This window comes from Geotrypetes seraphini, chromosome 17, assembly GCF_902459505.1.
Source record: "Geotrypetes seraphini chromosome 17, aGeoSer1.1, whole genome shotgun sequence".
Classification (NCBI taxonomy): Eukaryota; Metazoa; Chordata; class Amphibia; order Gymnophiona; family Dermophiidae; genus Geotrypetes; species Geotrypetes seraphini.
Genome location: NC_047100.1, coordinates 49131058 through 49142824, shown reverse-complemented (window position 1 = coordinate 49142824; position 11767 = coordinate 49131058). Strand labels below are relative to the sequence as shown.

The 11767-nt window shown below is 43.2% G+C and overlaps 1 protein-coding gene across 1 annotated transcript in view; it reads left to right on the top strand.

Annotated features, from left to right (window-relative positions):
• Window positions 1-3509: 3509 nt before the first annotated feature.
• LOC117351462 (acylamino-acid-releasing enzyme-like) overlaps window positions 3510-11767 on the top strand; it is a 252705-nt gene continuing 244447 nt past the window's right edge. Inside the window, 1 exon segment of the mRNA XM_033926761.1 lies at window positions 3510-3659. Within this exon segment, the coding sequence (XP_033782652.1) occupies window positions 3648-3659 (12 nt within the window). The 5' untranslated portion in view covers window positions 3510-3647.

Genomic DNA, 11767 nt, shown 5'->3' with positions numbered 1-11767 from the left:
GCAAGGTCATGCACCTTGGCAACAAAAATCCATGTAAGACTTACACTCTTAATGGTGAGATCCTAGAGAGAACTGTAGCGGAACGAGACTTAGGGGTAATCATCAGTGAGGACATGAAGACTGCAACTCAGGTGGAGAAAGCTTCATCTAAAGCCAGACAAATCATGGGTTGCATACGAAGGAGTTTCGTTAGCCGTAAGCCCGAAGTCATAATGCCATTATATAGGTCCATGGTGAGACCCCATCTGGAATACTGTGTACAATTCTGGAGACCACATTACCGCAAAGATGTGCTGAGACTCGAATCGGTCCAGCGAATGGCCACACGGATGGTCACGGGGCTCAGGGATCTCCCGTATGAGGAACGGCTGAATAAATTGCAGCTCTACTCCCTAGAGGAACGCAGGGAGAGGGGGGACATGATCAAGACATTCAAGTACCTCACGCGCCGTATCGAGGTGGGGGAGGATATCTTCTTCTTCAAGGAACTCACGTCAACATGAGGGCATCCATGGAAAATCAGGGGAGGGACATTGCATGGCGACACCAGGAAATACTTCTTCACCGAGAGGGTGGTGGATCGATGGAATGGTCTTCCGATGCAGGTGATTGAGGCCAGCAGTGTGCCTGATTTTAAAGCTAAATGGGATCGAAAGGTGGGATCTCTTCGCAAAGGGAGGTAGGGGAGGGTCATTGGTGTGGGCAGACTTGATGGGCCTTGGCCCTTATCTGCCGTCACTTTCTATGTTTCTTTCTATGTTTCTAACAGATGAGCTTCTGCTGATGGTGACCAACGTTGGGGAGTATATTCCCTTCGGGGAGGTGACACTAGCAGCGATTTGGGGACTGCTACAGAAGATGGATTCTGAGGCAACGAAGACCTCCACAGAGGTACAAATGTTGGCTAGTAAGATGGACGATCTAACCAAGGCACTGAAACATTCAAATATTGAGGCAAAAAATATTTTCACGGAAGTAAAAACAGAAATGTGGATTTTAAAAATGCTGCAATTAAAGACTCAGTGACATCGTAAACTTGACAATATAGAAAACTCCAAAGTACCCGGGATGTTAGCTTATGATATGTTTAAGAAATATTTAGTGGAAATTTTAAAGTATTCCCCGGATAATATTCCTCCTTTGAATAAAGTTTATTTTCCTTCTTCACCAAAAAACCGGGAAGCAATTGGGGTTGGAGAACAGACTCCACAATTGGATTTAAATAATATTTCAGCCATCTTAGAGGAATCTATTACAGATACGACTCAGAGAATGACACTTCTGGTTTCCTTTATTTTCCAACAGGACATTGGCTCTTTTATGAAACTTTACTTTCATGTCTCTAGAGAATTATTCTACGGTAAAAAGATATGGGTGTTCCTGGATGTAACTAAGGTTACCCAAGAAAGGAGGAAACTTTTCCTAGCAATGCGACAGGACACTAGGGCTTTGGGGGCGTCCTTTTTGCTCGCATATCCCTGTAAATGTATTGTTAAATATGCTCAAGTTAAGTATGTCTTCTTTCAACCAGTGCAAAACCTCCCCAACCCCAAGAAAACCAACTGACAAGGGGGAGAGACAAGAAAAAACCTCAATCTAAGTTAATCGGCAAATTACACATAGTGTGAAACAGGAGAACCCTCAGTAACACAGCCACCCACTAAGGGAAAGGCTGTCACCGGCTAACACTCAGAAAGAGTGTAAACTGTGAAACATCCCCGGGTTCTTCCTGTAAGTGAGAATAAATCAAGTGCACCCCCAAAAAGTGCTACGTGTGAAAAAAGATTCTAGAAATCAAAAAAACACACTATGAGGTTAAGAAATTCTTGTCTCTACTCCTTGCCAGGGGGGCCAAACAAGGAAGGAAAGTGTCCAAATCTGTCCAAATCAGAACCAAGCCAGTCAATAAGTGGAAGTACTTAGCTTCTTTAAACTGTAGAACAGCCAGCCGATAAGGCCATTTTCTGCCTTACTTTCCAAGCCACGCCGGAGGAATCACCAGTCTTATTACAGTCCAGTTGTTCCTGAGGAAGGGGGTGTGCACCCCCGAAACGGAGTCCCGTTGGACGGATGATGTCACACATCGGCTGGCTGTTCTACAGTTTAAAGAAGCTAAGTACTTCCACTTATTGACTGGCTTGGTTCTGATTTGGACAGATTTGGACACTTTCCTTCCTTGTTTGGCCCCCCTGGCAAGGAGTAGAGACAAGAATTTCTTAACCTCATAGTGTGTTTTTTTGATTTCTAGAATCTTTTTTCACACGTAGCACTTTTTGGGGGTGCACTTGATTTATTCTCACTTACAGGAAGAACCCGGGGATGTTTCACAGTTTACACTCTTTCTGAGTGTTAGCCGGTGACAGCCTTTCCCTTAGTGGGTGGCTGTGTTACTGAGGGTTCTCCTGTTTCACACTATGTGTAATTTGCCGATTAACTTAGATTGAGGTTTTTTCTTGTCTCTCCCCCTTGTCAGTTGGTTTTCTTGGGGTTGGGGAGGTTTTGCAGTAGTTATATATTTTTCCTCCCTATATATTTTTTTGGGTTCTATTTTTGTGTTCTTTCAACCAGAGCAGTTAAGATCTTTTCTGGAGCTGAAGAAAATGGCTGCTGCTGTATAGGTGATTAATGGAATTTAGAATGCAGAATGTTATGTTATGGCCTTTCATGGTATTTTTTTGTAATATGATTGATTAGCTTCATTTACTTGCTTAACTCCCACCTGAGCAGCTTTTTGAGGTCTAAGACAGTGTTTTTCAACCTTTTTACACCTATGGACCGGCAGAAATAAAAGAATTATTCTGTGGACCGGCGGTTGAAGAACACGGAGCTAAGTTGTGGGCCAGACCCTGCCCATCTCTACCCAATCTCCACCCCAGACCCCGCCCCCATAATAGTACTAATTGCACCTTGCAAGTCTTGTGCCTCATCTGGAAACCTTCCCTCTGACATTGCAACGTCAGAGAGAAGGCTTCTGGTTCAGGCACAGGATGCCCATAGGAGCCACTGCCCGTGGCTTTGTGCACTGAATCAGTTAGGAAGAGGGAGCTGGCTCAAAGATAATGCCGCATCGATCGCATCGTGGACCGGCGGTTGAAGAACACTTTTGGGCCTGATGTACGTGCTGGCCCTGTGGACCGGTACTGGTCCATGGACCGGTGGTTGAAGAACACTGGTCTAAGAAAGCATACCCGTATTGCCTCTTTATTTTTTGTTATTGTAAAATGTGATATTGAACATTTGAACAATTATTCTTGCTGTATTTTCCTAAGCAAAATGTATTTTCTTGTAAAGGTATAAAACTAATAAATAATAAAAAAAAAATTTAAATTGAATCAGGTTGGGCAGACTGGATGGATCATTGGGGTCTTTATCTGCCGTCATCTACTATGTATATATATATTTTTTAAATAAACTTGAAACTTCATTTCGGGAAGATTTTTAACAGCCAACCATCGTGGTCATTACAGAAGAATCCTGACACGCGCCGTTTGCTGCTGCCCTGCTCGTGCCTCATGATTTGCAGCTGAAACGGGGCAGCGCGCACTTCCCCTAACCCCGACCTCCCGCAACGAACCCCACTGCTGCCTGCGTGCCGGAACGCCTCGAGTGGCTCCGCCCTCTCCCGGAAGTGTCTGGCCGGCGCGAAGATGGCGGGACAGGTGAGCGCGCGAGTCGTGCGGTTTGTTTAGCGAGGGGACGCCGCTGGCCGTCTGTCCTAATGAGGAGGAGGTAGCCTAACACTGGCAGCTCCCGGTAGTGAAAATCCTCGCACGCTCATTTGCTCTTTCTAGCAGCAGTGGTGGGGCCACAACCGCCGCTGCCACAGATTAATAGCAGCGTGTAGCTTATGTTTAGCCAACTTTTTTCCCCATAACTTTCGAAGGGCCAAGATGTGTGTGCGAGCACACTCACGCTCTTATCTTTCTCTCCCATGCCCTGCCCCCTCTTGTCTTTCCAGTATCGCCTCTGTCTTTTCACCTGTCCCCTTCACCATCATCCATCGTTGCCTGTTTGTTTATTGATAATTTGATATCAATAGGTCATAGAATTTATACATAAATGCAAAGAAAGGAATGCCAAAAAAAACCCCAGAAGTAAAGATTGCAGCTAAACAAGTAACCAGTCATACTGTATTTAAAAATGTGCCTGCTCTCTAACACACCATTGCACCAGTCAGAATTTCCCCTGCCTAGGTCTCCCATCCAGCACTTCCTATCATACTTTCCATCCTCCTAAGCTAATGGTCTCAAACTCGCGGCCTGGGGGGTCACATGTGGCCCGCCAGGTACTATTTTGAGGCCCTCTGTATGTTTATCATCATTGCAAAAGTAAAATAAAAGTTATTTGATCATATGTCTCTTTAGCTATAAATTGCAATATTATTATTAAGACTTTTCCAAAAGGAAAGATTTATAAACTATAAAGAGTTTTACCTCATGCAAAATTCTCATTTCTTTAATAAGACATTAAGTATTTTTTTCTGAGACCCTCCAAGCACCTACAAATCCAAAATGTGGCCTTGCAAAGGGTTTGAGGTTGAGACCACTGTCCTAAGCTAACGTGACCATTTATTTTTTCCTCAAAATCAGATCGGACACCCCCCCCCCCCCCCCCCGGAACCCGTTAAATATAGTGCAAAATATAGACAGCAGATATAAATTTTCAAAACTGACACATTTTGAACACTAAATTGAAAATAAAATCATTTTTCCTACCTTTGTTGTCTGGTGATTTGAGTCTCTGGTTGCACTTCCTTCTGACTGTGCATCCTTTCTTTCTCCCAGCCCCCCCCCCCCATGTCTGTCTTTATTTCTCTCTCCTGCCCTTCCCCCCTCCCCACTTTTTCTCTTTCTTTCTCTCTCCTGGCCTGCCCCTCCAAGCCGCCGCTGCAGTAACATCATCTTCATGCAGCGACTGCACAAGCCTTCCTCCTTGATGTCAATTCTGACGTCGGAGAGGAAGTTCCGGGCCAGCCAGGCAGCGATTGGCAGGCCTGGAACTTTCTCTCCGACATCAGAATTAATGGTGGAGGGGTGAAGAAGGCTTGTGTAGTCACTGCACAAAGATGATAGTGTGGCGGTAGGTTGGAGAAATAGGCGGCAGCTTACCTGCCCCGCTCCTTCTGGAAATGGGACATTTCGGCGTCCTGAAGCTGTGCAGGATAAGTGAGCTAAAAACGAGATGGTCCCTTTCAAAACAGGACGTATGGTCACATTATCCTAAGCAGTTTTTCTAGTTCAATGTGTATAGTAGTCCTGAACCATAAGGTTATGCATTTGAATCCACAAGTTCTTAGCTGAATGCTGTCAAACATTTTTGAACTCCACCTCATTCCCAGACAGCTGGTCCTTCCCCCCTCCTCGCCCAGTATTTTTTTTTTTTTTTTTTTTCAGAATAAGCTTCTAATACCACTACAGATAATAATAATTTTAAAAAACCTCAATCAATGGTTTAATTCAGAACTCTGTCTCCTTAAATGCCAATTACGCTCAGCAGAACAGCAATGGCAAAAACATCGGTCACACTTTATGCTTAATACCTACAATAAACGCGCAAAAAATTATAAAACCAAAATTTCTCCAAAGCTCCTAATGCCTGTGTTCTTTTTTCAAATTGGAAGTCACTAAAAGTGCTGCCTAATGTTACTTTTGATCTTAGCCGATTCCCTCCGCCTAGTCCCATACAGACATCTTCATAAACAAACTAACAAAAAAATTCAATCTAATTTCACAGCCATTTCCAATACTACTAACACTTTCTCTCCTAGAAAAAAACCCATTTCTGCCATTTCTAGTAAACTTTTGGATGTTACTCTACCTTCTCTAGGAGATATTAGTAAGATAATTCAGAATATGAAACTAGTGCTTCACACGATACCATTCCTTAATAAAGACATTTCACCACTTTTGGACCATTTCTACACAACATAAGAACATAAGAAATGCCTCTGCTGGGTCAGACCCGAGGTCCATCATGCCCAGCAGTCCGCTCCCGCGGTGGCCCAACAGGTCCCGGACCTGTGTAGTAATCTCCTATCTATACCCCTCTATCCCCATTTCCAGTAGGAATTTATCCAATCCTTTCTTGAACCCCAGTACCGTACTCTGCCCTATTACGTCCTCTGGAAGCGCATTCCAGGTGTCCACCACACGTTGGGTAAAAAAGAACTTCCTAGTATTTGTTTTGAATCTGTCTCCTATCAACTTTTCTGAGTGCCCTCTTGTTCTTTTATTTTTTGAAAGTTTGAAGAATCTGTCCCTCTCTACTCTCTCTATGCCCTTCATGATCTTATAAGTCTCTATCATATCCCCTCTAAGTCTTCTCTTCTCCAGGGAAAATAGACCCAGCTTCTCCAATCTCTCCGCATATGTCAGGTTTTCCATACCTTTTATCATACGCGTCGCTCTCCTCTGAACCCTCTCAACTAACGCCATATCCTTCTTAAGGTACGGCGACCAATATTGGACGCAGTACTCCAAATGCGGGCGCACCATTGCCCGATACAACGGCAGGATAACCTCTTTCGTTCTGGCTGTAATACCCTTTTTGATTATACCAAGCATTCTATTCGCTCTCTTAGCGGCCGCTGCACACTGTGCCGTCGGCTTCATTGTCATGTCCACCAATATGTCCACCAACATAATCATTTAACAATTTATCACAACGTATTGTACCGAAAAAATGGAAATCATCTGTCAGACTCAAAATTAAAGATTTCAGTCTTTCTGCCTCTGACTGCACAAATTATCATTCAATAGCAAATCTACCTTTTCAGATTTTCAGACAAAACAAACATTCTATATCCGAACCAGACAGGATTAGATACAATCACTTTACAGAACACACTTTAATAGGTCTCCTCACTTCTATACTAACTTATCTTGATCAAAGGAAATCAGTTATCTTCATCTAATTAGACCTCACAGTGGCTTTTCCCACCCCATTGATCATTCCCTTCTTCTAAGCAGGTTCTCTGATACTGGTATTCAGGATCATTCCTTAAATGGTTTACCTTCTAATTTACAGAAAGGGTGGTAAATGCATGTCATAGTCTACCGATAGAGGTGGTGGAGACAGACTATCCCCTACCTTTTCTAACGCATAGCACGGGTTTTAGTGCCGGCATCGGCAGTAACTGCTCCGATGCTCATAGGAATTCTATGAGCCTTGGAGCAGTTACCACTGCTATTGGCGCTAAAATCCAAGCTACGCGTTAGTAAAGGAGGAGGTATGTTTAGATTCAAGAAAGTATGGGACAGGCATGTGGGATCACTTAGGGAGAAGAGGAGGAGATAGTGGATGATGTGGATGGGCAGACCGGATGGGCCGTTTGGCCTTTATCTACCAACATGTCTCGTGTTTCTTCTATGTTTCTATGCTGAGCCTAGGAGTCCCCTAGCTGTCTGCTGGATTCAATCTTTGTTAAAAGAGAAAAAAAAACTGCTCACATATAACAAGTGTTCTCTGTGCACACAACCACCTGTTTCCTTTAAACTGATTAAAGAGACTGAGGCTTCTGATGCACATACTGCACTCTGAACTTTACATTGGATATGAGCACTAGGATTGCTAATTTGTGTAGTGACTTTGTATAAAATTATATGCATTCTTGTCATCAGCTATGACCATCATTGATAGGTGGAGATAGGGTTAATTTTAGTGCTCTCTATCTTATAGGACAGTATGCTCCTTGGTCAGTTAATATCTTTCTATCTCCAGCAAGTGGTGGACAGTCTTTCACCAGCTCAAGGTAGCTCTTGTTCTGGGACTCCTGGTTGAGCTCGGGGGGGGGGGGGTGCCTAGGCTAAGGAATGTCAGCTTTAAGAGGTACACTTGGTTGTGCCAGGTTCCTCCTCCCCTTCTCTCCAGCCATTTCCTACATTCTCATTCCTCACAGGAGTGAAAAAAGAAAAAATAGAGGAAAACAGCCACTATATGCAGGCTTTCTTCTACTGCAGCTAATCTTGGGAGGCATTCTACCTTATCTTCTGTCAGCATTTCTACTGCAATTTTGGCTATTGTGTGATAGTATGTGATAATTTTAAGGTAGACAAACTTGTTGAAAAGGCGACAGTGAGAGCTAGAAAGATGCTTAGGGAGAGGTATGGTCAGAAGAAAAAAGGAGGTATTGATGCCCCTGTGTAGGACTCTAGTGAGACATCATTTAGAATATTGTGTACAATTCTGGAGGCCTCACCATCAAAAAGATATACAGGTATACACAGGATGTAGTCGGTCCAGAGGAATGATACTAAAATGGTCTGTGGTCTTCATTATAAGGCATATGGGGATAGATTTAAAAATTTCAATATGTATACTTTGGAGAAAAGGTGGGGGAGGGAAGATATGATAGATGTTAAAATACCTGTGTTGCATAAATGCACATGAGGCAAGTCTCTTTCATTTGAAATGAAGCTCCGGAATAAAAGGGCATAGGATGACGTTAAGAGGTGATAGGCTCAGGAGTATCATTTTTTACAGAAAGTGTGGTATATGCAAGGAATAGTCTCCCGATAGACATGGTGGAGACAAAGACTGTGTCTGAATTTAAGAAAGTGTGGGACAGACATGTGGCATTTCTTAGGGAGTGGAAGAGATAGTGGATGTTGCGGATGGGCAGAATGGATGGGCCATTTGGCCTTTATCTGCCATCATATTTCTATGAATGATCTTATCAGAGCATCTGCCAAATAAATGACATTAGTGGTTACAGTTGTGGATGTTACCTCCATCTTTCCAAACTTCCATTCAGGAGAAAACCTCTGGAAAGGATCTGGAAAAGTTGGTTAAAGATGTGGGAGACTCTAAGACTCAGTGTTTGCCTGAGGACAAACTGAAGGGCTCCTTCAGTTCAAATCACACTTGCCTACATCTTAAAGATACCAAGTGAGATCATCCTGGCCAGCCATTTTTGTATCAGAAATTCATATATCAGCAGATATGGTTCTTGTGCTCTGACAAGCACTCTTCAAGCCAAACTTCCAGATCCCAGGGTGCTGAAAAAACTCAAACATGAGATTGCTGGTCTACTCTTAGTGATCTGTAATCTATTGCTAAAATCATTTGTAGTACCTGAAGATTGTAGGGTAGCCTACAATCCTGTGTCACACTCTGTAAGGCGCACCCCAGCCCTGGCTGACCTCCAAGAACTGCCATTTAAGTTCCTGTGCCCAGTCTGTGTAATGCCACTGGCTGAAATCCCACATTTACGCTGACTTCGTACACTTCAAATTCATGCTGGCCTCCTTCCAAGCTGCCTTCTTGCTTGCAAAAGAAGATTATTACACCCATTTAACTGATTCCCTTGGATCCATCCCTTGCCATGCTCATCTCTCTACTAAAGGTGCCTTCGCCTCTGACTCCTACTTTGCTTTCTCCCCAAACCATGGCTGAGTACTTCCAAGACAAAGTCCACAAAATTACCCTCAAGTTCTTGACCAATCCGCCTCTGCCTCTCCCTCCTCCAGCCTGCCCTGCTGACCCTCTGTTGTCCCTTGCCGCCTTTTCCTCCTTCCTGGAAATCACTGAAGAAGAAACTGTGCATCTTCTTTCCTCTTTCAAACTCACTACATGTTCCTCTGATCCCATTCCCACCCGTCTCATCATCTCCCCTACTATCATCCCCCCTGTCTGCCATATCCTCAACCTATCACTCTCCACCACAACTGTACCTGATGCCTTCAAACATGCTGCAGTTAAACACTGCTCCTGAAAAAGCCATCGCTGGATCCTAACTGCACCTCCAGTTATCACTCTATCTCCCTTCTCTCCTTTTTAGTTTCAACTTTTTTATTGATGACAACACAAAAATACAATCAGAAACAGAATACACCAAGTATGTCATCCATTTTTCCAATATCCTGCATAAACTCCCTCCCCTCCCTCACATAACAATGAACAATTTTATGGGTGATTGTATAAATGTACATCAAAACAGAAAATATTACAGCATGATACAAGTTGGTCAAGTGCATATTCCAATGTTCAAGTGCTCCTCCCTTAATATGCTATCTGCTGACTTGCATACAAGTTAATCAATGAACATGTAAACAGGATAACCCGAAAAATCAATGTACAGTAGCTACACATAGAAAACAAATCTTAGATCTACAGTATGGTCATGGCAAAACAATTATCATCTGGTGTAACCAAAACAAATAAGAACATCAACTCTTCCCTAAGATGAGACCCCTATGTAAATAAAAGATGTAGTATTCCAAGGCTCTAGGTTCTTACGAGCCCTGGAGAACATTTTGATCAGTCTCAATCTTAAATAACCCTATGTTCTCCCCATCCTCCCCTGCCATCAGTAGACATGAAGGAGTTTCGGATATAGGGTGAAGCATAAAAGGAGCCTAATTGTAGTGGCAATGCTGAGATCAGTGAAGCAAAGTGGAGTTCCCCAATCTGTTTAAGAAATAGCTACATATTCTTGGAGACAAAGATTGGATGTAAGAGCCCCAGACCAAGTGAAAAGATTTGGAGTTTTTAAATATTAGTCGTAAATCCCTAAATTCAAGGAGCAATAAATAGTTCATGTAAACAATTTCTCCAATGACAAGAAGGAGGTGTGTCTTGGGTACAGTGTTATAAGATATACTTTTTAGCCAAGATATAGGCCTTTATGACCCAAAGTCTGGACCCTTTTCCCCTGAATGTGTAAAACATCCACTTGGACCAAAAGGACCCATCTTGGATGTAAACAAATATTCTATTGCAAAATAGCCCCCAAATAATCCAATACTGCAGTCCAAAACTCTACTGTCTAGGGACAGCTCCACAAAGCATGCATAAAAGAATTAGAATCCGTCTTACATCGTCCACAGAGATCCGAAGGAATTCGTCCCATCAGAAACAATTGATGTTGCGAGATATAGGCCCGACACAGTATATGAAATTGACACTCCCGGAGTTCCGCCGATGTCACCCAAGTCGGAATACGCAGCAAAAGTCATAGGAATTCAGAGATGGTTAACTCAGTACCCAGGTCTGCAGCCCACTTATGCAGGATCTCTGCAAAATTTTTCAAGCGTAAGTTCTGCACTAAATGTTTATGCAAACCTGTTAATGGATAAGTTGTCATCCTCAATGGGAATTAATTAATCATCTAAGCGCGTGGCTACATCTGCCAACGGCGATGACGACAGCAAGGATTGCACGTAATGTTTTAATTGCTGATAAGCAAAAATCTCAGGCCAAGTCGTTCCCGGTCCCCCGAGGGAGTCTAGAGGGCTCAGCCTACCTTCCTCAGTGACGGCATGCTTAAGCAGTTCTATTCCCCTCAAGCCCCAACTATGAAATATACAGTTCTCCAGACCCGGCCCAAAGTCTCCATTGCCCTGTATCAGCAAAAGACAACTATGTAAAGAATCATAATGACCCCAGTTTGCCAGATCTTTCCACACTCTCCTTACAGTTTTAATCAACACTGAGGAACTAATATAACTAGGAAGTGCCCTAGGCTTTGCATGGAGAACATACAATACACACCACGCTCGTTCCATCTTCAGTGGTGAAAAGCGCTCTGTGGAGTTATACCAATCCCCAAGGTGGCATAAGAGACAGGCCATATTATAAAGCTTAATATCCGGGACCCCTAAACCTCCTTGCTTCCAATTACCCAACAAAAGAGAAAAATGCAATCTAGCTTACCTTCCTCCCTAACAAAAGCGGACCAGCATACGATGTAATGCCTTAATATCTCTAGATTTCAAATATAAAGAAAAGTTTGCAGACAGTATAATCATTTGGGGAAAAGGACCATAGA